Source organism: Numida meleagris, chromosome 6 (assembly GCF_002078875.1).
Source record: "Numida meleagris isolate 19003 breed g44 Domestic line chromosome 6, NumMel1.0, whole genome shotgun sequence".
Lineage (NCBI taxonomy): Eukaryota > Metazoa > Chordata > Aves > Galliformes > Numididae > Numida > Numida meleagris.
This window is the reverse complement of record NC_034414.1, coordinates 49,372,829-49,398,833: the sequence shown is the minus strand read 5'-3', so window position 1 is coordinate 49,398,833 and position 26,005 is coordinate 49,372,829. Positions and strand designations below refer to the sequence as shown.

Below are 26,005 nucleotides of genomic sequence, written 5' to 3'. Positions count from 1 at the left end.
TGGAAGAAACTAGACATTTCTAAAACCGTGCTCCAGTACTTTTGTTTTCCACTCAGGTCCTGTTCTGTCCCTGCACTTCTTCCAGCCCTGGCTGTGTGATTGCAGTGCTGCATTCAGCACTCAATAGAACTTACCTCCATCTCTGTAGCCCTTCCTGAAGCAGCTCTGTGTGGCTGACAGGTGGAGCACAGAGACCATCAGCCCTTTCTCTAAACCTACAGTCCCACCTTTGTTCCTGAGAGTAAAGCAAGCCCAGGGATTTGTAGTACTCACCTGGCTCAGATGTCGGTTTTAACCCTCCCATCTCTTTGCCAGTGCCAGCTTTAAACTGCCCGCAGGAGACATGCAGGTAGGTGCTCTCATTTCTTAGATGAGGCAGAAAGATGCGGATGGCTTTGATTTTCCAAAGTGCCTGGCTGTGTCCAGAGGACTCTGAACAAGCCCTGATCTCTCCAGGCCTCAGTGCCATCGGCAGGTCATTCCCCCTCCCCAAATTCCTCAGCACAATGGTTGGATTAAAGAAAGTGAAATCACAGGGAGGGCACCAGTGAGGGCCAAGATGCTGCCGTTCCCTTTCTGGGCCCGCACACTGCTCACGAGGAAGGATGGAGGATGGGAGGCTTCGTGCCACTTCCCTAAGCCTCGGCAGTGTTGCTGCCATGGGCACGGTGCCAGAAGATGGCTTCTGCCTCCTAATTGAATAAGGATCTTAAGGAAATTTCACTTGCGTGTGTGCGATAGGGGAGAAGGAGCCCCTGGAGCCAGTGCTCTGGGTGAGAGCCTGTCTGAGGGATGGGGACCCTGGCCAGGACCCTCTGCCCTGGGTGCCCCCAAGAGGAGCTGGAGCTCCTGGCACTGCATCCCCACCACTCGCCGCTGAGGAAGAGGAGGAGGCAGCGGGGGGAGGAAGAAAAGAAAAGATCTGTGACAAAATCATGCGACACCCACGTAAATATTGCTTGTATGAATTGGGTCCTTCATCTTTTGTTAGCAGCAGCTTGTTAATTAACAGCAGATTAGTGCTGCTTTCTTCTGACACATGAATGTATTTTGGGCTAGAAAATACTTGTACTCAATAAAACTGTGTGACTGAACAATTCAGAAAGTACCAGCCGAGCGCCGTAATGGATTCCCTTTTCATCCCCTCCCCCCGCCTCCTCCTGCTCTAAATGCAAGCAGATTTCTGCAGTCTAGTGCAGAAGAGACATGTTAAACACAGCTAAATAAATCATGTTTACTCTTGGCGTTCTTGGTAGTGAAAAATCTGTTGGCTGTTTTTACTTCCTTATTTCTCAGCATTTGCTTCCTACCTGTTTTTGAGTGTGTGCCCAGAAATAGTAGTTTTGTCAAACGAGCAGATGATGCCAAGCAGCAGTTCCCTCTGCCAAGGAAGCTGCTGGATTGCAAAACCTGGTGACTTCTTTCTTACGGTGACACTGAGATCCTTCCCCCAACATTAGGATACAAAATAGAAGTATTAAAATTTGGAGAAGGGAAAAATGTAACTAGATCCCAGCAGTTTAAGAGCTCAGATTAAGGAAAGCTGAACTTTTACTACAGAAGCCCTCTTAAAGCAGTTTGTGGAGGTGAAAATGCTGGAGATAGTACTAATTAGAACCAGACATTTTCCCTTTCTAGTTACCATTCTGTGTCCCCCCACAAATGGGTGGGGATTTTGTTTCAGTGACTTTTTGTTTTCTGCAGCTGGGAGTCTTATTTCTAGGTGAGCTGGCCAGCTCCTGTTCCCTGGGTGCTGCTCGTTAGCGAGGCCTGTGTAAGATTACTGTTTGAGCAGGGGCTGTGGAAGCAGCTTGGGCTCCCTTGGTGGTGGGGGCTAAAGGGCAACTGGGTAAAATCTGTCCATACAGATGTTTTGTAAGACATCTGCTGCGGTCAGCAGAGTGGCAGGGAAAAGATCCACTTCATGTAACTTCATGCCAAGGGATGGGAGCTGTCCTGGACTCTACGGGCTCCTTTCTGACATCAGGTAGTAACTTTTTAGCCTGCTCTCGTCCTCCTTCCTGTTGTGATCCCAGGTGTCAGTGCTTCCAGATATGACCAACGCATAGCATGAACCTAGTGGACTCTCCCTGCTTGGTTTTAAAATTAGAAAAAAAAAATTGTTTTTCCCATCAGAGCTTTGCATGTATTTACCCTTTGATCACATTGGAAGGGCCTTATCCTGTCTCTAGAGGAGCTTTAGTTCAGCTTTCAGTAGTAGCAGAGATGCGGTCCATGCTGAACATTAGCATTTTAATGGCTTGCTTAAAACCGTTGCTGCTCAGCTCTCCAGGCTCCAGCACAGGGAAGTCCGGCTCTGGGGCTTTGCAAAGCTGTTGCAGGCGACGATGCCCAGCGAGAGGGATGGGGATGGCCCAATGGCTGTAGATTATTAGTGCTGTCAATAATAACATGTCTTTAGAAGCTAAATTAATTCCTTCTTCCTCTCTACTAAGTCCAAGAAATGCCAGATCAGCTTCAGAACAGGAGAAAAAATAAACAGAATCAAAGTTTGCATGTTATGATTCCTGTGAATTTCTGGTGGGAATTCTCCGTGATAGAAATGATATTTCCATAGAGGCTTTGGCTGCCGGTTTGCTTAATTACATTAAATAGTGGTATAAACCTCGGCAGAACATAAACCTGTGTTACAGCCAGTCATTACAATATTGAATCATAACGAATAATGATACCAGTGCTAACGTGTTACAACAGCCTTTATTATATTAGCAATTGGAGTGTTATTTAAAACATAGTTTGTTGTGGTGGTTTAGGTGTGCATGCATATTTTCTCTGATCACCTATTAAGAGATTGAAGACTGGATTTGAATTTATTACAGGGAAATAAAAGAGTTGCTTAGAGGAAGAACTACTAGATCACTGCCTGTGATTTTACAATTTGATTGTGCTTGTCCTCAAGGAAGGTTCGTAACACTTACTTCGGAAATGCCATCTACATCTAGAAAATTAGGGTTAAAAGGACTACTTTGCTGAAACTAATTACAGGCTAGTTCAATTTTTTAGTTGGTGACATTTTAGAGCTTTTGCTTGTAAAGCAAGAGGTTACAGAAAGATTTGGTTAGACCGTGATGTACAGCAACGAGCCGCCGTGATGTCTGAGTGTATTGACATTTTCATCAAAAGCAAAACAAAAACCTACCAGCCTTTATTTTACCAGGGTGATAGGTATTAATTTAATATAGCTTCCTTATTCTGAATGTGGATATTTTAAGGAATTCTTTTGCTTCACCTCGGTTTGTACACTATGCCATCTCTGTTCTGTTCTCATTTATTTTTTGAATACACTTTCCTAGGTAATCAACTTCAGCTTCCATTTCAAGCAGACCTGATAATAAAGAGCCTTGTGGTGTCTTACACTTTTATCTTCTGGAGAAATGTACTATTCTGCACAAATAAATGGATGAATTGGGAGTTATGGGAGAATCTAGTCCAGAAAAAATACACCCATGAAAAAATGTCCTGTACTGAGAGCGGTTCATGCTTTCCTGAAACTGGCTTTGCTCTTAGCAGTTTTGTGTCATATTGAAAGGAGTCAGGGGTTGTTTTACCGTACTTGTGTTTGACTTCTCCAGGTAGGGTTTGGTAATCCTGTCTCAATAGCACTTGCCAAATTCTGGTTGGGTTTCAGTCTTTGGGTGAAAGTTTTCGTTGTGCTACTCAGCAGAAGGATTGGGGCAGGTTTGCAGAATCCATCCTCATGCAAATGAAATGTGGTTATTTCTAGATTATTTTCCCTTTTTAACTTACAGTTAAAATAGTCTGAACTAGATTCTTTGGTCTCTGGTTTATTTGTCTGCTTTCTTTTGTTAATCAAGACTGTGTTATTTGTTTAATTTTCTAGCATCTTTTCCATTCAGAGGGCATTCTTTCTTTACTCAGTTGTGCTGTTGTCCAGTAAATTGAGGACTGAAGCTTTACATCCTTAGGGTTCCCCTCGTTTGGTGGGTTGTTTTGCCATCTCCAGTTGATTGCTCTATTCATTTAATTTGACAGTTTCAGTTATGAAAGTTGGGCCACTTGTATGCATACAGCAGGAATGCTTTCCCCAGAGAGACCCGAAACTCAAAGGAACTCCTCAATTTAAACATCTCCGTTGCTTGCTTTTCCCCTTAATATTGCTCATCCTGATCTGCTTTTTTGAGTTTGACTGGCGTTAGTGAAATGCTCTGCTGACTGTTTTTGTGCTCAGTGCACAAGAGCAAAATTGCAAATTATGAATGTGCGCATTAATGAGATTCCCCCCCCCTCCCCACTCCAGCACTGTTAAATCACTTGAAGTGTCATATATTCATTCACACTGGACAGGTAGACTGTTCTTCACACTGAAATTCAGCACTTATAAGGTGCCTATACTTACATTGCTTTTGGCAAGGGCTGAGTCATAGAATCAAGATCTGTGATTCTTTCCCAAAAGTGTGTCTGTGTATTAAGTTTGTCCATCTGTGCTTTGCAGGGACACTGACATCACCTGATGGTCCAGCAGTGAAACAGTTAATGGTGCTGCTGCTTAATATATCGCTGTTACAGAGTGCTTTTGGTTTCCAGAGCACTGAACAAAATCAGGTCGATGTCAGTAGTTGATTTTCACAGATTGGGAAACTGAGGCACAGAGTAGAAGAGTGACTTCGCCTACATTGCTTTCCCCATATTCCCTTCCCTTCCAGGAAACATTTTTGTTACCAAACAACTAAAGACCTGCCAAGGTCTCACTCCTGCCTGACTCCATTGCTGATATCCTGCCTAAGGACACTCATGTGCGGTGCAGCATTTGCAGGTGTGAGCAAGGCATGCTCCCAGATGGCCAAGGCAGAGGTGATGTCCATCACTGTTTATTGCTCCTGGAGGGCTTTAGCCTCTTGTGTATATACTCCCAAGATCAAGCGCTCAGTTTATGCATAGTGATATTTTTCTGGTTGGCTCCGTATATTATTTTGCCTTTATAACTGTTGTGTGAAACAGCTCTTTCCATCCACCGAGTTGCTTTATTAATACCAGGGCCCATTCCATTGCTGTGATCATCTGTTGGTGTGGTTATATGTTTTAATTACATCAGGAATATTTGCTGGCATACAGAAATACTCACGTTGTAATCGGAACTGAAAACTTTAATCCCCACAAAGACTTTTATGACCATTGAAACTCCCTGGGACTTAATTATAAGAGTTGGGGAAAAAAAGTTGGGAAAATTGATGAACTGTTTATTGTCAACCCTTTATGCCTTTTGGAAAACAAACTCCCCAGATCAGGGTGATTATTGTTATTTGTTAGTTTACTGTGGTAGCTTCTGGACATTGCAGCTCAGATTGGGGCACCATTGTGTGAAGCACTTGGAGGCCCCACAGCGAGAGCCGGGCTCTGCTTGGAAGCAGTGTGGGGTTGAGGGGGGCAGGCATAGGAGGGTGGGAAAGGGAAAGCAGAGCTTTGGGAGGCAGCGTGGCTCCTGCCCTGGGGTGCACACCCACTCAGTGCCTGTCTTCAAGAGTATCCTCTGAGCTAAGAAAAAACTCAGTTTTCCTATGTTACATTCACATTGCATCTGTTGATCTCTTGTGTCTACTTACCCTTTAGGATATTTTAGGCCCAATTCTGCCCTTATTTCCCCTCCTCGCCCTCCTGGTTGCTTTCCATAATGAGGGATTACCATCGTCCCCGGGCAAAGCCTTGCATGGTGTCAAGAGTGGTGGGGACGAATGGCCCCTCAGGAGCTCCTTTGGGACCCAGCTCTTATAGGGGATACTGCAGCATCCAAACCTCAGAGCGTGTCCAGCCACAACCGACACCCCTGTTGCCTAAAGGACAGGTTTTGGTACTGTGCTAGCAGGCTGCTCCTGGAAAAACATGCGGTCTCTTAGGTAAGTGCAAATCACCACGGCCTGCCCTCAGTGGCTGAGCCTGTAAAACACTATGTGCAAATGTGTGGACGATCTAAGATGTGGAATTTTACACAGAAAGAAGAGTTGCACGCTCGAAACGGGATATTTAGATATATTAGGATATTTATTAACCACACGGGGTGTTCCAAGCTCCATTTATTTATCTTTGTAAAGTGCTTCCAGATCTTTGCATGGAAGGCACTAGAGAAATGAAAGGCATATTATTATTATTATTGTTATTATTGTTGTTGTTATTATTATTATTATTACAGCATCTAACTACTGACAGGCAACCACAGCTGCATGCTCAATTCAAGCCACTTAAATTTAGGGCTGATTTTTACAATATTGACTCTAAATACTTTTTCCCGTTGACTCTGTATGCTGAAATGTATGTTCACCTGCCCTGCTGAAGTATCATTATTCTCCAGAAATATGTAAATGGGGGGCTTTTAAAGAAAGAAAGAAAATGTGGCATAAATATTAAGTATTCACATTTTTATGGTAGAACTCAACTGCCATTTAAGAAGGGCTTCAAAGCAACCAACTGCATGAGCTGTTAGTTGCTTCTGTATCATTAAGAAAGAAAATGCATTGATTAAAATAAAGACAAGGAACCTCAGAGACAAAGGATAACATTTACGGTGTTCAAGGGTCTGGCACAAGCTACGAAAAGCCCAAAAAAAAGGAAAGCTGAGCTTCACAGTCAAGCTTTTTAATCACCGTGGTTGTGCATAGCCACTGCAGCATGTGCGTTATGTAATATCACACTTCTCCCTCCCACACGCAGCTAGAGACAACAGGCATCTTCTAAAGGTCTTGGCATTATGCAGAGAAAAGTCTCCAAGCAATACCTCTGTGTGGCGTTTAACCTTATCTTTACTTACATTTCAGCATTTCTTTCTTATTTTTTTCCTCTTCTTTTCCCTCCTTTCTTTCATGTAGTACAGCAATAGTGGATATTTTTGTATCTCTAAAAATGGAGCAGATAGGGGGGAAGAAATCCCATTAGCTCCATGATGTGTTTTCACGGCGACTCTGAATGTTCCGGTCATGGCCGTTTTGTGCATTTTGTATCATTGTCCTCATGCTGTTGTATTGTTGGTATTTTTTTGAGCAGAGTGGAAGTGTTACATTCTGAAGACACCAGCTAATTATTAAATGGTACCTAGACTACGCTTTCTTTAGGTTTTTAAATAGGAAGTAATTAACCAGAGGTTTTAAAGCTCTGCAGAAAAGCCAAGAGGCTTGTGAAACCCCAGGATCTAATAACAAAGCAGGTGAGTCGGTTTTCCAACACATTGAGAGTTTGAAGACATCCATACCCTCCTGTTTTCTGAGTAATAGAAAGAGCTCAGCCACATTTCAGCCTTGTAGCTGAAGGTAGCTCTGAAGTTAACTGTCTTTTTTTTTTTTCCCCCCTAAAAAGAAGAAAAAAAAAAAAGGATGTTGCTGGCTGCTAATTAGATGTATTTTAACTGCAAAGTCATTTTAGCAGCTAATATTGTTATTATGTGCTTCAGTGTGAATCCTTAGTGAAGCTATTAAACTGTGAGAGCCTGAACTTATCAGACATTTTGTAACGTGGCTGGATTTTTGTATCCTTGTTCAGAAACCTGCGGGGAGGGGAGGACCTTTCTCGCTCCAGCACAGACAGCACGTTTCTTGCCGGCTGATTACCAGGGTGGGCAGCCGAGACCTTTCTGCACCTTCTTTTTGTACTTTTCCCCCTTTTCGTTTCCTGGCAATACCATTTCTGCTTTGTGCTGCACTCCCCCTCTCCCCTTGCATGCAGCAGCCGAGCCCCGCCATGCACCCCGTAGTCGAGGGCAGGGATTTATCGGCAGGGACCGGCTGGGTTATTCAGGATACTTTTGGCTCCTGCCGGTCACATACAACAAGTTGGTGGTTTGCGGGAGGTGCTAGGCTCTCAGCATCAGGCAGGTTCCTGCTTTTGAAAAGCAATAGCCCACAGCAGACAGTGGACTTAGCCATCATTTTCCTATCAGTTTCTCACCCAGGTTTCTTACTTTGTAATTGCCGGGTTGGGTTTCTCAGGGTTTGGATTTTCTTCCCCAGTCTATTGCATCGGTTGCTATTATTCTCCTTTGCGCTTTAAAACGAAGTGACTGATACAATATCCAAACTGATGAAAAAGAACGGGATTTTTTTCCCCTTTATTTGCTCAGATTTGAATTGGGTTATCTGCCTATCTTGTTTATGAATTTTTGTGCTGTCTTTTCTGCACAGACTGTGACTCCCAAATCTTCCACAGCTCCATTTCCATATTCCTGCGTGCTTGTTCTTTGTTAATCACTTGGCAAGCGCTTATTTGAATATTAAAAATTTCTTTAATCATCAAAGGCAGGAGCACAGCTTCATGAATATTCATATTTTTTTCCTCCTCAGACTGGATTCTAGTTCATTACCCTGCAGTAAAGCCAAACAGTCATCAATCGCGCTCATTACAGCCGCTGGCGTTTTGATTGGCTGCCTGCTGCTGGTAGCCCGCGTCCCCCATCCTCCCGCTCTCCACCATGAGCTGTCGTGTACCTGCCAACAACAACAAAAAAATATCAACAATGCAAGAATAAATTTCTCCGGTTGAAAAACAACTTTGCAAACTTGTCAAACAGTCCTTGTCACTTTTTTTTTTTTTGGTTTTACACCAAAAATTTAAAAAAAAAAAAATTAGGAAGGAGAAACTTGAGCTTTAGAGATGAATATTTGTCAAGAGAGTTGACGTAAGTTTCATTTGCATAATGACTTTGTACTTCTGCATTAATAAAATTTGCATATGAAGCCATGTTAATTACTCCTGATCATGCTTTTTGCATTCATGCATAGTAATTTTCTCCGACTTGTGAGAATTAATGTCTTGGCATGGGGGGAGGGAGGGGGGGAGTTGGGGTACTGTCAAATTTCTGTGCCAGTGCCCCTCACACACACTCTTTCTCCTTCTTGTTCACCACGTCACTTTTCTTGATCTATGACTCATTTATGCATTATCATTGGAAATTCTTGGGAGAAATAAATGTATCAATTCAAAGGGAACCCTGGTCTGCCAAAAAAAAAAAAATCCCTGAGGAAAATGTACCCAAAAATCCCTTCACTGCCCTACTTCTCTCCCCAGTGCAGCCTTTCCATTTCCGGCTTGTGTAAAGTTTTCATCTTAGCAGAGCATCAGGAGCGGGTGCAGGAGAACTGCTCCAGCACCTCTGGTAGGGGTTGGTGTGCAGGTGTGTGGGGCTGGGAGCCGTGCTCTGTGTGTAAGTGTGTATAACAGTGTGTCTGCATGTATTGCAGTCTTTCTGCCCTCACTGGGGATGCTGTGTGTGTCTGGACTTGTAGGGTGTGCATGTGTTGCTCTCCTGATTGTTGTTGGAAATGTTAATGCCTTTGTGTCTCACTGATGTGCATGCACACGTGTGTGTGTGCACGTTTAGTTCTGTCAATTCTGTTGGTGTTTGCATGGAAAAGCATAGTGAAAAGATAATGATACCATGTGGGAACGGTCCGTATGAGGTGGTATAATACAGATGAGACAACTTGTTTAGAAGAAGCTTGGAAAAAATCTCTTGGAAAGGCTGGTGAATAGATCTCACACTTTTGGATGTGTCGGTTCAAGGCTGCTGCAATGGTACATGTAAAACCCATCTCAGAGCATCTGCAGTACTCTCCTTGAACACGACGGGCACAGGGCAGAGATGAGGCTGCAGCCTGCAATCTGAATTTGTAGCTGTTCACTGTCTGAACAGATGTTTTTCTTTTTATTAAAAGAGAGTTTTTTAATAATGGAACGAAGCTTTAGTGTCTAACCAGCTATTGATTGATTTTCCATCACCAGACAGGCACGGAGAGACACACAAAAACTTGGTGCGTGCGCTGTTAAAAAGCTTACATGTCTGCATGTGCACCTGCCTGTCTGCCTGTGCACACATGCAGCCACCCTCCCAGCAGGTACGCAGCACCCCGAGGGATGCACCAGCACCACAGCTACCTGTGGCTGCATTTACACACAACAGGAGATGCAAAGCAACATCCTTAAAATTAAGATCAGGTCCCCACTCTGAGATGGGACATTGTGAATGCTGTTTGCAGCTCCATCTTTGTGCTTTGCCTGGGGACTTTTCTGCAGATGTGCCAGAGGAGTGTGATGTTTTACGTATACCATGTCATACGGCCAGTCATGCCTAGGCTCAGGGAGAGGGACAACAAAAGGATGTAATTTGTGCCTTGATTGTGCCTTTTGTCATGTTCATCTTATGCTCTTATGCTCATTTCCATCTTCTGGGGTCATGTCCAATTTACCTTATTTTCTTCTTTGCAAGTTTAGAAATAACAGAGAGCAAGGAATTTTTCTTAGCAGCATCTGGGAGGCAACAAAATCTGGGAGCTAGTGCCATATTCAGGCGGTATGTGCTGAGCCTGTTTAAAGCATAAGGACAAAATCCTCCTTTACTATCAGCAATGCAGATCTTTTATTTGTGCTGTGACAGCCTCTGTGCATGTTCCACACTCATGGTACGTGCAAAATTCCCCTCGCATCCATGCAGAATGATTACAGAATATGTAATTGAGATCTGCAGTGCAGGTGAACAATTTCCCAGTGCTGATCCAGGAGGAGACTCAAATCTCACCCACCATGTCAGTGCGTGTGGAGAGACGCAGAGCTGCACCTGTGTTCACGCTCACCCTTGCTGGATCAGATTTGCCAAATCAGCCCCTAAGATTGCACCACTGTCCTTGCAGTGTGCTTTCTCGTCTTGCAGATTGTGGTTCTGCCCTTTGTGACAGCCGAGGACTTGCAGAAGTGTTTGCTTTTTGAAATCAGTGCGCAACATGATGCGGTCAATTGGCTGTAGGGTTTCAGAGACTCTGAAATCCTTCCCCTGGTGTTGTGTGGGTTGAGCAGAAAACTCTTAGCACCACCTTAGGATAGCATCTGTCTGTCTACCTGTATCTGTGTATGTTATCTGTTTGCTCATTTTGTGTATGTCCATTACCTACAGCAGTTAAGTGAGGAAGCATAGAGAACAGTCTCTTCATATTTGGCCTTAAATAGAGCAGCTCTCAGGAAAAATACCACAGAAGAGGAGCTGGAGAGATAAAACATGGGCATTTTCTTAGCAAACACAAGCTGAGTACCATGGTTATTATAGCTATAAAGAGGTGTTACACACCGAACGGTGGAGTGCTCCTTTTCTCCATTTCTTTCCTTGACGGCAGTGGATACAATCTTCATGGTTTGCCACTCAGTCTGTTTCTAGAAGACTATTCTGTTATATGGGACAAAGAAGCTAACCCTACAGTGGTAGCAAAAAAAAAAGGAATTGTCTGGTTTACTTTTGGGGACAGACTTATCCCTCTGGTCTGGCAGCCCCAGGATCATTGTCTGTGATTGGTGGTGGAACTCCCTGAAGGTCTGCCAGAGTGTTTCTTTGTCTATTCTTCTTCTCCCTTTCTTCTCATTTCCTTTCTCACACTAGATTAGCACATTTTAAATTCCCTGATATATAATTCAGAGGACAGAAAAAGGCCTTCTGAGTAACGTCTTCTGTTCCATCTTTTCACTGGCAACCAGATTGTGTAGGTCCTTCCCATAAATTCATTAGGCACCTTGTTAATGGCTGGCTGGCTCACACCAACTACCTCTGTTGGAAGGATCTTACAGGATTCATTGAAAGGGATTTGGACTAGATGACCTTTAAAGGTCCCTTCCAAGTGAAATGATTCTGATTCTATGATCCCTTCCCCAGGGGGTTAAAAACCTGTCTGAAACCTTAATTTCTGCTCCATCCTAGAGGAAATGTATTGATTGAGAGCAGGGAGGGTCTCTCCATACTCTCTTGGTGAGCTTTTAGCATAGAATCATGAAAGCATAGGCATCTTAGACATCACCAGGCTGAGTAGATTGTATAAAATTCATTGCTAACAGCAAGGTGGGACCTACCAGGGCTAGAGGAGATGCTACTACCTTCAGGGTAGTGTTGTGTGCTAGGACCCATGCACCTCCACATTAAAACCACATCTGGTTGTGGTTGATGGTGTGCTTGGTGGGCTTCATAAGATTCCTCTGTATGATGGGCTGCTTCCAAACTCCAGTGAAAACTGTTGTATGGCACCTCAGTGTGAGAAGGGCTGGGTGACTGCAGGATCTGTGCCCTCAGTCACGGACATGTCTAGGTTCTACGGGAGATGTAGCTGCTCTGTGTTCCTACACTAGTCCAGATTTCAAGCTCACAGCTTTCTTGGCAAGGATGAGTACCTAGGAAGCTCAAACCAGCCTATACTAGCCAATTATTCTTAAAATGTTAGGAATACAAGATGCAATTGTTAAGTAATTGAAGGGAATTTTTATTATGTTTTCTTTGTTTCATGGAAAAGAATGTTATCCATATATGCTTGAGTGGCTTCTGTACGTACAGCAATCCATGTCTGATATCAATTTGCATGTACCTAGCATGCAGTTCTGCCCAAAAAGTACAGGCTAGATAGCAGTTATCATTACCTGCCTGTGTAATACTTTCAGTGAGATCAAAACAGTTGCAAAAGCCAGGCAACTGAGCCCCAAAATAAAAAATTCTCCCTTGCCCCATGCACCACAGAGATGGCTTCTATTTAAAGCCAGTGCTCACAAAAGAGCACAAATTTTATCCTTGATGCTTGAAGCTCAAGTATTTACACAGGGAATTTAGACTCTTCACTTGTGGTTTTGGCAAAAGCTTCACACAAATGTTTTGCACTGGTGGTCTCTTAGCCATTTAAGATAAATGGCAAAATCAAATGCAGTCCTTGCAGACTAGAGCGCTGGATGCTGTGCCAAGGATGAACTATTCCCGTTTGCTTCACATGTGTAGCTGTCAGATCAACACGTACACTTGGTATCTGAACCAGGATTCTCGAGGTGGACAGCTTCCCTTCGAAGTGTTGCTTTTCTAGGGCTGGAGGGAGCATGGGTAAAAGTATTTCTTCTTGCTGCCATAGCATTGCATGAGTATGCAAGGTGCACATGTGTGCACAGACAGAATTGCCACCCCCCAAAAAAGGAGAATATTTGCTAAAAGATACCCCACAATTAGCACATGTATTTGCTGATGTAAATATGGGGGAAACTTGTTTCTGATCTATCACTGTGCGGTAACTGTTGGAAAATGCCAGCTTTTTAATGATGACCACTCCACCACACATCTTCATTTAGAAACTGCCCTTGATTAGTAACCCCCTTTATACAATAATTAAGTGGAAGGCAAACTTTTGAATAAACGCGGTAGGATACAGAGCAGTGCTGTACTTACAACTTCCCTTTAAACTCTGCTGCTTCTGCGCCAGCCAAAGATCTGGCTCTTCCCTGATTCTGTGTGTGCATGTCTGTTTGTACCTGTCTGTATTTGTGCAGGTGTACATTGATATTAAAGGCTTGAGTTTGAGTTTTCTAAGCCACGAAGCTCCATCTGGACGAGTGCCAGGAGCAGTGAGCATTTCCAGTGGAGCAAGAGAGAGGTCTAAAGACAGCTTTGAAATGGCAGGTGATTTCTAGAGGGGTTAAAAATAAATAATAATACAGCTGGAAGTTACAATATTGTTTTTTAGCTATCAGGAAAAAGGTTGCTCCGTTCTTTGCAGGCTCAACAGGGAAGCAGTCTGCATAATGGGAGCGTGCAGAACGCACACTGGCTGCGGGTTAGGCGGGCAGGCAGCACAGCAGCCCATGAATGCTTCATTCCAGGAGCTCGGCTCCTGGCGCCCCTCCGAAGCTATTTGAGCTGAGAGTCACCGCACTTTGTCTGCGCTGCCGTGTCGAGACCGCTTCAGCAGCAGCTCGGCAGAGAGCCTGCCCGGTTTTGTGTCGGCTAAATGCATTAACACAGCCGTAAAACAATAATCCCCCTTTTGATTTGGTCCCTGAGTAGTGCTGGTGGTGACGCTCACTGCCTCTGGCTCTCCCTGCACTGGGACTGGCTGTGCCCTTGCTTCGTCCCTCTCCGTGCCCAGGCAGGCCCAGCCTGGGCTCACGGGGCCTCTTCTTGCACTCTCCCAGTGTGCTGCGGGCCTGCATGCCTCAGCTGGGCCCAGGCAGCAGTCAGAGCAAGAGAGTAGTATGTTAGGCAGCCAGCCCCCGCCTCGCCTGCTCCCCCTGATGATGCCTCCTCTGTCCCTTCAAACTTAGGTCCGACTGACAGTTTTTTCTATTGTTTTTTCTCCAGGGCCGTCCAGGCCTGCAAACCTGCCGGGGGCTCCCATAGCTGCCTCCTCCCACCCTCACACATCCGTCATCACGTCACCTCTCCGCGCACTGGCCTCTCTCCCGCCCTGCCTTAGCCTGCCCTGCTGTGGTGCACGTGCAGTCTCAGTTGGCGGGACTCAGACTGAGATTCAGACTGAGACGTCAGGTACATTTGGATGTCATTGTCAGTTGTCAGGTAATAGAAACATTTCTTTTGTTGTTGCTATCTGAAGGTCAGTAGTGCTGCCAAGTGATGTCATCTTTGCTATGGGAGAACTGCCTTCTCTGGGTTGTATGGGGAAGGCACTGGAAGTGTCCCAAACACCCCCTGCCCTCTCTCTTGCCCCCTCCACCCCGGCAGAGGATGGGAACGGGAAGAGATGCGCGCTCCCTCCTTTCTCCCATCCTTCCCCTCCTGCCTGCCACCGTCAGATGTCACCAGCGGCTGCTGGGCCGTGCGTGCCACATTGTGAGCAAATGTCTGAAACTCTTCACAGAATGTGATAGCCTGGTATCAAGACTTCATCTCTCTGGGCTGTTTATTTTAAGCTTAATTGGATAACATTTAACATCTGAAGTCTTTCCCCTGCCCCCTCTTTTTTTTTCTCCCCCTAATCATTTGTATTAAAGGCTTTCCTCAGCGTCCATGTGCACGCAGGATGTATGTGCTTCATGCAGTTTTCTCCTTTGCTTTGAGAAAATGCTACTTGGTAACTTGCCACGTATCCCTCCCCTCTCCCCCATCAGCTTTTTCTTTCCTTTATTCCTTTTGGATGCCTGACTTTTGTCACTGCAAGGAGGGGAAAGTGATGTGTAAATGAGGGCACGCTCAGCTCGCTGGAGAGGAAGGGGACATATTGTTGCCAGACCCCCTCATTTCAGACCCAGTGATCTCTTTGAAATCAGTGGGTGTTTCTGAGCATGGCTCAGTTGTAGGATGGGGTCTGTGGTGAACTGCAGGCTGGAGAGGTGAAAATGGGAAGGGCTTAAATGAAAATACAGCTGTGGCAAAATCTACAAGCGTTTATGAGGGAGTCTAACTGTGGTGGTCCAGTTCCTGCAGCTCTGATTCATGCTAATGTGCATGGAGTTTTAATAGAGAGCTCAAAAAATAATGGAAAAGTCATGTCTGAGGACCAGAGGATTTAGAGAGATGGCAAGTCGCATGTAAAACCTTTGGCAAATGGCTCCTCCTGTTCCCCGTAAGATGGCCAAAGTTAACTATGCTCAATATATTCCTTACTTAAGCAGTTGTGCTGATGCAGTGTGCTATATCTCACAAGAAGGTCTCTGCACATCCGAATTTGCTGTAATAAACCAAGAGAAAAAGTTTTTCATCTTGGAAGCCCTCTGTCTTGAGCAACAAAATTTACTCAGGAGGAGACTGAAACTGCTCCGTAGGGTCCTGTGTAGACCCTGGTAAAGCTGGTGGTGCTTGAGGCAGGCTCCTGTGCCTCCTGACTGAGGCCCAGTCATTTGTGCTGGCCTGGCAGCGATGTGTGGTATGGTGTGACATGACCAGCATGTCCCAAGGACCTGTTCTGATTTACCCATGCTGCCATACACAGCGTTCGGGATGTGTGTGTTCGTCGAGCTCCACTTCATCAACCTCAGCAGGCTGACCAACTGACGTGGGATGAGTGTGGAGATGGGCTCATCTGGGTGATGGGCACTGGGTGACATAGGTGCCCTGCTCTCCCCAGCGGGTAAAACAAACTGGGACTGATCTGCTTTCCTGCTCTGTCTTCACAGAAGCTGGCTGCATGCAGGCAGGTCGCTATAAGCAGGTCGCTCCTGCTGCCAATAGCCAGTAGGGAGGGAAGGAAGCAAAATTAAAAAGGAAGGAAGGAATAACTGATTAAAGGTGCTGGGAAGGCGAGGCTTTGGTGTGTTACATACTTTCAGTTCTCACTTTGGAGCTAGTTTTCAGCAGTGTGTTTTCTAGGAGAAGGATGCCAGCTCTGCGGAGAGAGAGACCTGTTATCATGGCTTCCTGTAATTACTGCTGCAGTCTGTGGCACTTAGAGAATAGGTTTTATCAAAGTGCATGCTACATGTTTATGACAGTACTTGGTCAATCTCTGCTTGAAGGAAGCATTTTCTTCCCTTGAAAAAGAGATTATATCTATTTAACTCTTTCTTAGCTCCCTCAGTAAATGAGCCCGGGCATGTTTTAAACCCTGCAGTAGGAGTTGCAAGATCTTTCTAGCACTTGAAATGTTTTGTGGACATGAAAAAAAGTGAGTTCTTTGTGTTGACTAGTAATCTAGCGATGATCCCTGCATTGTGCCCTCTTTTTTTAATATAGCCATTTACAATAGTCACTTGCTGCAGCTTTAGAGATCTTCTTGTCTCTCTGACTTGATTAGCCTTTTATTCTGTCAGCCCTGTTCTTGCTTCTGAGGAATTGTTTCCTTCTTTTAACAAAAGCCATCAACAGTTCCCGCCTCTCCTCCTCCTTCGTCATTTCTTACCTTTCCTGTTTTTCAGCATTCATTTAATTCAGGACCTGGCATTTTTCAATGCAGCCCTCAAGCAGGCTGTGAACCTGAAGGCTGGAAGTTGCAGGTACTCCCAAATCAGGCCCTCGTGTCCCAGCGGTTTTGTGCTGGGGAAACCAAGACAAAGGCTGCCAGTGGGGTTTGGGGTCTGCAGATGTAAAAGCTGCGTTTTGCAATCTCGGACCAAGGTACGAGATTTGAGCAGAGCAGTTTGTGATTTGCAGGGAACGAAGCTGCTGGTAGCAGCTTCAATCACAGTATATGATGCTGGGAAGTCTGCTTGGATGTCCAGTGTTTCTCCTGAAGGTGCTGGTTGTAGTCCTTTCTGTCTTTGTACCTCTCTTTGTGTTCAAGGCACCACAGGGTGAGGAATTTGTGGGTGAAGGTCTGTGTTTTCTGTGATTTTTAAAATACCTGACACTGGAATAGTTTCTGTCTCTTTATTTATTTATTTTTTCCATCAGAGGCTTCTGTCTGCTGAACTAGGTTCTCCTGTTTAAACGTTTTTAGTGCCTATTTAATTAGAAGTTGGAATTGAGTCATGAAATTCATGGGGTTGTGTAGCTTGGATCTAAAATATAAATGGGCAAAGCATTCATTTTTCTTTACCCCTTGCCAGATTAGGGTGCTTTTCTGAGCCTGCTTTTTATTTCATTTCAATGAATTGCAACTGCTTAGAGTAACTGTAAAATGCACACAGGTTTTTTTGCACAACAGAGACCTGCAAATGATTGTTGAGAGACGTAATTATGTAAAGAAAAGTATATGCCTGTATGTGTGCACACATACACTGCAATGGTTTTTGTGGGGCTATTTTTTCACAATACATCTTCATAAGGCTCTTTCTATGATGCTGATTTATTAATATTGTACATTAAGTCTTAAATTGTCAAAGCTGCCTAAGAGATTTGGATGCCCGTTTCCCATTAAAGTTAACGAGAAACGAGCTTTGAAAATCTCAGCACAGAAGTGCATGGCACTTTACATTGTACTCTCCAAAGAAAAAAAGTCTGCCCTGAAGATCCTACAGTGCAAAAGCCCCATGAGAGGAACTCGGATCGGCGTAAGAAGTGAATCTCAGCAACACAGATACTTTATCCCTTCTGCCTGCACTCAGATACACACTTGATCCAAAATCTTTGGATCTGGGCACATAAACAAGGGTTTTATACACCTCTGTAAAGATAATTAAATCTGCCCAGTACACATACATTCAGCCAACCAGTGAAACTGCTTCCTTCCCACATGTAGGCTGACGGAAGGAGATGGAAAGCAATTATGATACTCAGTTGCATATATAAAAACAGCAAGTGGGCATGGGCAGCAATGATTAATGGACGGGGCTGTGAAGCTGAAGATCTAAAACAGGGGAAGGCATGGGGCTATAGCTCAGAAAAGTGAAACAAGCTCCTTTTAATTAAAGGAGTCAGCTGTGTTAGTCATTAGGACATTCTGAAAATCACACGATCATGTTGTAAAGTTAATATCAATTTATTCGGCTACTGGAATTCTCCTTACTGCTACATTTCTGTTTTCTTGGCAAAGGTTAAGGTAACAATAAAGATAAAAGAAGTACCTGTCAGTAAATAATAGGTTTAAAAAGAATACTTTTCCCTCCTCCAAATGTATCACAGAATTCATTTTGTGTTCATTTTATAACCGGAATCAGCTAATAAGAAAAGCTAGATCAGACCACCTTGCTGTATAAAGCTTGCTGCAATTAATACAGGCGGTCTAGAAAGCAGTATTATTTCAAAAACTTTTATGTTAATGATCAAGTATGCACTCGGCACATTTCTTACTAGGACAAGAAGCAAGCTTTTGTTCACTCCAGACTGGGTTTTATTAACACAGGAGGGTCAGTGGAAAACAAAACAGTAATCACAGCAGAGATCGCAAACTCATCCAGCAACAACCTCCTAACTCATCTAGTCCCAGGACGATGGCTGATACGTTACTCTTCATTTCTTGCTGAGTGAAATCTTAAAAAAAAATCAGTAAAACTTAATTTCTGATTGGCTGTGGGTGCTTTTTCAAGAAGAGAAAGAGGAATTTTAGGTAAATGTGTCTGAGGTCAGACAAAGACAGGGCAGCTTCCCTCATGCCCTTTATAAATTTATACTTTCATTTTGCAGCATAAAGAAATGTTTGCTTAAAGTACTGGCTAACATTCAGGAGAGATGTCCCTATTAGTCATGGTTACGTCTGTTTATTTATTTTAGTGAAATATTTAGTGCGTGCTGTAGTAGAATTGACTTTCTGTGCAGTACTTACAGAGTGCAGGGCTGTGTGAGAGATGTATATGCTAAGAACTGTTATGCATCAGTCTGTGAGTATGCATCTATCTTTTCATCTGTCTATCAATCTCTGTGTTCATCCATCTATCTGAGTATTAAAATCATATGTGACCTGTCTGTCTGTGCAGCTCTCTGTCTCACCAGATATTAAACTGAGATCTAAACTCAAAATAGATGGATCTAATCGCAAACTTCTTTTTTGACTCGATGGTGTGTTTGTCAAGAGGCAATGAAGGAACCTTAAGGGAGCGAAGAGGCAGATAAAATTAGGGTGCTGCATGGGGCAGCAACGCTGGCAATTTAAGCGTGGCTGAGGCTTTGTTCCAGACAGGCTCCCTATCACTCTAACTTTGTAAGTCCTAATTATGCGAAGTTAAGAACCAGCAGGGGCAATAGTGATATTTAAAGGTGCTTTAAAGTAGATGCCTGCAATTTCCAGACATCCAAGGAAAATGAAAAGCTCTTAATTGCAATATTAACGGGGGGAACTGAATCTGGTAGTCTCAAGACAAAAGGGTGCAAGAAAACATTGCCTGCAGTAAAGACAATGGCTCCAACAGAGAGTTAACTCGATCGCATACCACTATGCTGAGCCCGAGAGTCTGAACTCTTCAAACGCTCCAAATGGAGAGCTAAATCAAAGAATCCTGTTTCAAATCCATCCAAGATGTTGCTGTTTTTCTCCTCTGACAGGAGAAGCATTTGGAAGTGCAGTTTCTTTCTTTTTTTATAGCTGTCTTAAAAAGGAGTTTGGATGTTTAGCACAGCTGGTGCTCATTACATTATGCACTATCAATAAAATAGCATGTGTAATTAATTTTTAATGCAGTGCTGTATGCAGCGCTTTAAAGCAGTTACTGTATGGGGAGAGCCGACACCGGTCACTGACATCAGAAATATTGAAATAGAGGGCTAGATTTTGCATTTTTAAAAGGTGTATGTGCGAGCTGGGGGAAGGGTAATTCGCAGCCAGTGGTTCTCTGGTCACAATCAAATTTAAAAAATATAGGAACAAGATGGATGAAGGCGCTCTTATAATTTACTTATTGCTGTGGATGAATTTATTTCCTTGTAGATTGCTGAGGGATGGCCGGTTTAGGGCTAGGTGACTTCAGAGGTTGGGTAAGCACCAGGGGACTGCGCAGCAACTGATCCATCTTCGTTAAAGCTCAAACGCTTCGCTGCCATCAGGTGGGAGGTGAGGCAAAAGGTGAGGCCGAGAGAAAGAAAAGGAAAGACGTTCCTGTTTGCTCTCACAGAGCAGTTATTTTTACAGGGCTCCTTTCTTGTGCTTTGTTGTTCACATTAGTAATAACCCCCTGTTTTTACTCATGATTCATGAACTATTTGGCTATATTGGTACTTTGGAAGGGAGAAAGTAGCTTTGGTTACAAAGAGGCACCACTGATGGCAGGTTGCCTGCTGCTCTGACAGAAGACCCAAACAAATCACAGCCTTCTCTTTTCCTGGCACTTATGCAGCACTTTCCAGAAAACACCAGCGTAAATTAAGAGTGCTTTAATGGGGCTTGGTAGGCAAGGCCTGGGCACTGCCGTGGCTATTGGTGCATCCAGAAACACCTCGACTGTCCAAAGGAAGAGCAGACCAGGCTTTGAAGTTGTGGTATGGTGAGGTGTGTCTTCGTAACTCAGCAAAGGATGAGGTATCACTTTTGTGTTCGCAGGATAGGACCAGCCTCTGTTCCACCCCTTTCAAGCAGTTTTCTGTATGCCTCTTGGTGAACACTTCCTAAGAAGATAAGAAATCAAATGCAGGAAGAGAAGGGAGGAGGCAATCACCTACAAAGCAACAAAATTAGAGGTAGCGTTCATCAGGTGCCTTGTTTTTTGGTTGGGCAGCGCACTTCTTTTTGAGAGCTGGGTTCTTTATACACATGTACAAGGCATAAATGTTTGCAATTATTCTTTCTTTCCCTCAGTAAATTGCCATGCGCTTGTACATAACGTATGCTAAACAGTTCACTTGTACAGCCTCACCTGGCGTATTCAGGATGGAGTCTTCTTCTGTCCCTTCAGCAGTAGATTTTTGTCATCGTCTCTCTTATCACTTGCTGTCAGATATGTGCGGAAGTGTTTGCATACTCGCCTGTGCCAGGAAGTGAACTGGGCTGTTCAGTTTGTGTGAACAGAGATAGATCTCTTGTGCACAAATATAACGCTCAGCGTCAGAGGAAGTAGGGCAAGCCGTGGTGTACAGTGTAGGTAGCTGTGATGAGAACTGCTCTTTGATTCATGAGCCAGCAGGAAAGGTGGAGGCTAGAGTGAGGCAGTGCATGTGAAATGGCTATATTTTACCTTTTATTTCATGTATTTATTTATTTATTTTTGGAAGAATTGGATCACATATTCCTGGCATGGTTCAGTTTTAGGGCAGGGAATGGTTCTGCAAAAAACTTACCCCTCATCCCTTCAGAGCTGCCTCTTTCAGAGGACCTGCATTCTTTTTTCCTTTTCAAAGTGCTTCATAAAAATAGATGAAAGAAAGAGATCTGTGCTCAGATGGGATGCTTTGTGTTCAGAAGGGGATCTGAGTCAAAGAAGCCATGCTGGTGCACCTCGTGTGTGCCCGACTGGGCTGCTCCGTGCTGCATGTTGGTCCTTCTTTCTGTTGAGCTGTAAACAGCTGAGCAACTGTTAGCAACATACGTTTTTATGCTGTTTGCTTTCTTTTGGACAGGCTTTTTCCAAGCATTTTTGCAGTACATACAGGAATCTGGTAGGCTAGAGCATGTCGTGTGCCTCTGCAATTTTTTTTTCCTTTCTTTTTTTATTCAATTCATTTCCATGGGTGCCTATTGTAGCTAATGCAACCTGCTGAAGCACAAGTTGGGGAAGCCAGGTTCAGTGAGTCAGTAAAACATGCACTTGGAAGAAAGCGGGCAAAAATCCCATATAGCAAGGGCTTACATTTTTTATGAATTCAGCTGTAAGAGTCAGAGGTCCTGGGACTTACGGAATGAGGTTAATGCAGGCACTAAGTGAAGCGGTGGGGAGGCAAAGGCGCTGGAACCACACCATGAAAAGGTGCTTTTTAAATTATTGTCTGCACTAATAACATAAGGAACCACAGGTTAGAGAGAGGCCAGTTTACACAATGTATCTGCAGCTTTTATGCCTGTTTAAATGTCCATTTGGAGCCAACTGTCGATGCATTGTGTTCAGCCCGTTCCCTGGAAACGTGAGGAGAGCATCCCATCCTCTCCGTGTGTCAGACTGTCTTCCTTACATCTCCTGTATTGACCTAGATTGTTTCACATGAGGCCCTGATCTAAAACTGATCCTTACATCTCCTTCTCAGCTGTGCGATGCTCCCAGGGCACTCTGTACAGAACAGCTCAAGGGATGAGCAAGGGACTGCTGTGACACATGGGTGCTTAGCCAAGCATCTTTCCAGGAGACATTTTCTGACTTCGATTTTTGTCATACTGTTACACCAGCAGTGAATCTGGGCTGTGGAATTCTGGGAAGAATTGAGTGAGAATCAGAGCATTTTTGGGAAAGATGTACTCTTTAAAAGTGGTCATAGGATCAAGATGAAAATAAAATAAAAATTAATGGAATGTGGAAAGACCTCGGCATGGCAATAAAGCCCTTTGCCTGAGGGGGAACTATTTTTCCATTTGCTTCTTCTAAAAGAGATTTGGGGTATTTGCTTCTTCTAAAAGAGATTTGGGGTATTCTCTCCTCTGGTTGAACAAGGAAGTTCATTTATAATGGCAGAGGCAGGTTTAAAATGCAAATTCTGTCCCAAAATTAGGTCTGAGTGTTTACGGATTGATTAATCTAAATCCTTTATAAAAATGTGTGAACCGTTGATTAAACTGGGAATAGGATCATTGTGGTTTTGCCTGTGGTCAGGACAAGATTAGTAAGTAACTTTCTGCAGAGCTGCATAAAATTTAATAAAAAAGTGAAGTTCTTTCTCTACTTTTTCTGGTTTCTCTTGAAACTGAACCAATGCCTCCACTGTAGGAGTCAATGCAGAGTCTTCAGAACTCTGCAGCCCACTGAAGATAAACCCTTCACTACTGTAATCAATAGATACATAGAATAGCTGTGAAATAATCCTGTGAAATGGCTGCAAAGCCCCCAGTTTCCTTCTTATTTCTCTGCTCATTTTCCAGAAGGAGCAGTGTGAAAGCTACAGCAGTGTTCGCCCCTGCCTCCACCACCACTGTCAAAGTTCATTAGTGCAGTTGGGTGCACTCATAAATGTCTGAGCTCTTGCAGTGTTCGGAGGCCTCCAGCCAGCTAGCCTCCCCTCCTGCTCTCCCCATTGTGAGGGAAAGCCCGATGGTCAGGGTTTGAGGTGGGCACGTGTGGTTTAATTTAATTTTGTGTGCTGATAGCACCCAGCTCTATAAGGGAGAATAAGGATTTGTGGGAGACACTGCCATCCCTGCCTTAAATAATTTGCTCCTTTCCCTCTTCTCTCAAGTCTGCCAGGCTATGCCTCGTGATTGTAAACCGGGATTTCTTAAATTTGTTTTATCCTTTAAAGGTAATGATGACCAAATGCTTGTGCTGCCTCCTCACTCTCACTCTTCCTTTGCAGATGCCTTTGCCCCCTGGGGCGGCTGGGACTGCCAGGAAGGTTGCCAGGGGCTTGCAGGGTCCTGGTTATCTCTGCTTCTCTCCTGGCAGTTCCTTGGGTACAGGTCCCTTCCAGCAAGCCCCAGTGAGTCACCATCCTGCTGCTGGGCTATCTGATGGGAGCGGAGAGTGGATGGTAAAGGGCTGCTCTGCCCACAGCCGCCCTGCCGCTCGCCTGGCTGCTGCCTTGCCACACCTTTCCTGTCCCCTGCTCTGCCCCAGGCCTTATGCTTCTGTCCTCTTAACGCAGCATTTCAGCAGTGCCATCGAGTAGGTCCTTAATCCCTTGCTGTCTCTGCCACTGGTCCCTGCAATACTAATTACAGCATTTTAAAAAATTTTCCTTTTTAAAATCAAGTCCAAAGTGAATTTACTTTTTCTTGTATTTTTTTTTTTTTACTGAACTTTTTTTTTAAATGGAAATGACTGCTGAAAGTAAACACAGCTTGCAACATGCAGACTTATTGGGCCAGCATGAATTTCCTTAATAAGCTGGGGTATGTGTGTGCGCGCGTGCGTGTGTTTTCCCCCCTTAAACTGTGCAATAAGCATGCTGTCGCTTTAAATCCTAACTCAAACTTTACTGGCGATTTTACAGAGCCTGGTTTCATTTATAGTGGAGCCAGACTTGCTGTGTGAGAGCCGTCCGCATGCTGGAATTAGTCTTAAGCTCGCTTCTGTGGCGTTGCCAAATTCCATGTTTGTGTTTTATTTAGAATTCTTTTCACGGCCAGTCGAATCTGTTCAGGCACACATAGGCAGTGTTGCGCCCCATGGAGAAAATAAGCAAGTTTGCATTTTCTTTGGCATAGGCCACGACCACAAAAGACTGCGGTCTAAAAAAACATTTTTTAAAAGCTATTTTAACCCATAACAGATGTATAAAGTAGGCACACGCATGCCAGCTTCCTTAGTTTTAATTAAAAAATAATTACAGCTTTAATGGGATGCTAGTGACAAATTTGGATGAATGGTGGGTGACATTATCTCAAGGCTTGCTTCAACTTATAAATTAGTGCATTTCTCTTGGCCAGTGGTACAGATGAAATTAAACGAAGGAGCAGATTAATATTTCTTAAAGTTACACCAAACCAAATAAAAAATCAGATCTAATCTAAACCCATGGCCCCTTCCTCCCTCTCTCGCTCAGATTTCTGTTTGCATGAGATCACAGGACATGGAGAAAAGGTTATTTTCCCTGGCTGAGGAATGATCTGGCCATTGATAAACCGGGCACAGTTCTGCAAGGTACCAGTCCCTTCTGTACTTTCAAACTGGTAGCCGCAACGCCAGATAATGGTGATTAGAGTCAGCAGGCGCTTCTATTTATAACCACAGCTAACTAGCTAACCTAGTACCTCCGAGCCAGGAAATCTTAAATATAAAACCATATGCACATGCTGCATGTTGCAATGGTTCTCTCTAAACACCTCAGCTAGCTGGCTGCCTTTTGGACTGTGGTGCTGCGATTCTTCACGTCTTTAGGCTATTTTCAATTTGGGGCTTTTAAGGCTCACCAGAACTGGGCTGGATGCACAGGTTTGCACAGGTAACAACAGTTTATATTTATGAAGAAATAAACAAAAGGGTAATAAACATGTAACGAGCTAACCCCAGATGGTATCTCCGCTGTTATTGCAGTCAGGTGTATGTGGAGCTGGGGAAGGGATTGTGAAGGATTAGCAGGCGAGGCTGCAACTATCTGGAGTTGTTCACCCCGCTATGTGTTTGCCAGGGATGGGCTTTTTGGACGGGAGCAGACAATTGCTTTGTGATGTATTGCACAGGCAGACGGGGATCACCGCGTGCAGAAGGCCAAGCCCCACTGCTATTCTCAGACCTGTTCTTTCACAAAACTTCTCATCTGCTTAACATTTAGCCTCCATTATAGAAAGCCCCGAAGTGCTGCCGATACCTGTAATCTAGACAGTGAGAGCTCTTCTCCATTTAGCTGCTGTAACAAATACATGACATTGTTTCCTCATTAAAAAACAGAAGTGGCTTTTTTTTTTCCACACTGAAGGAACAGTAGAGAAAGTGAGCATCACATCTTTGGTGGGCAGCTGCGCACCTTCCACTAAACTAGTCCAGATTTGTCTGGAGGTCTGTGGATGTTTTGCTATGCATTTCTACGTCATTGTGGCAATTCCCCATCTTCTTGCTTGCTGAAAGCTGTCTGCCAAGTTAAACCAGGGAAACCCAGCAAGAGGAAGCTGCTTTGCTAGGTTCGAGCTGCTTTGGTACATTTTGCTCCTTGGCTGATCCCCTGGATCCCTCTGTGAGCAGCTTCTCCCCTGGGTGTGCAGGATGTCCGCTGCCTGAAGCTGAACCAAGCTGGACTGTGACAAGAGAAGGATTTTAGGGTTTGTGTAACTGCAGAAGAGAAGGAGAGATTTACCTTTGTCAATTGACTGAGTATTTCTGTGTAATGTTTCCCTGAGCTTGAATTCCTCAGAAGTGAAAATGAAGTTCT

The 26,005-nt window shown here is 44.1% G+C and overlaps 1 protein-coding gene across 4 annotated transcripts in view; it reads left to right on the top strand.

Annotated features, from left to right (window-relative positions):
* The window catches only part of BCL11B (B-cell CLL/lymphoma 11B), a 92,111-nt gene that overhangs the window by 26,708 nt on the left and 39,398 nt on the right, over nt 1-26,005 (top strand). For 2 of the 4 annotated variants that reach the window (XM_021401903.1, XM_021401902.1), the window contains exon 3: nt 14,102-14,317. The exons of the other annotated variants lie outside the window; for them this stretch is intronic. In XM_021401903.1, coding sequence (XP_021257578.1) covers nt 14,102-14,317 — 216 coding nt within the window. The remainder of the gene's footprint in view (nt 1-14,101; nt 14,318-26,005) is intronic. 4 annotated transcript variants of the gene reach the window in all.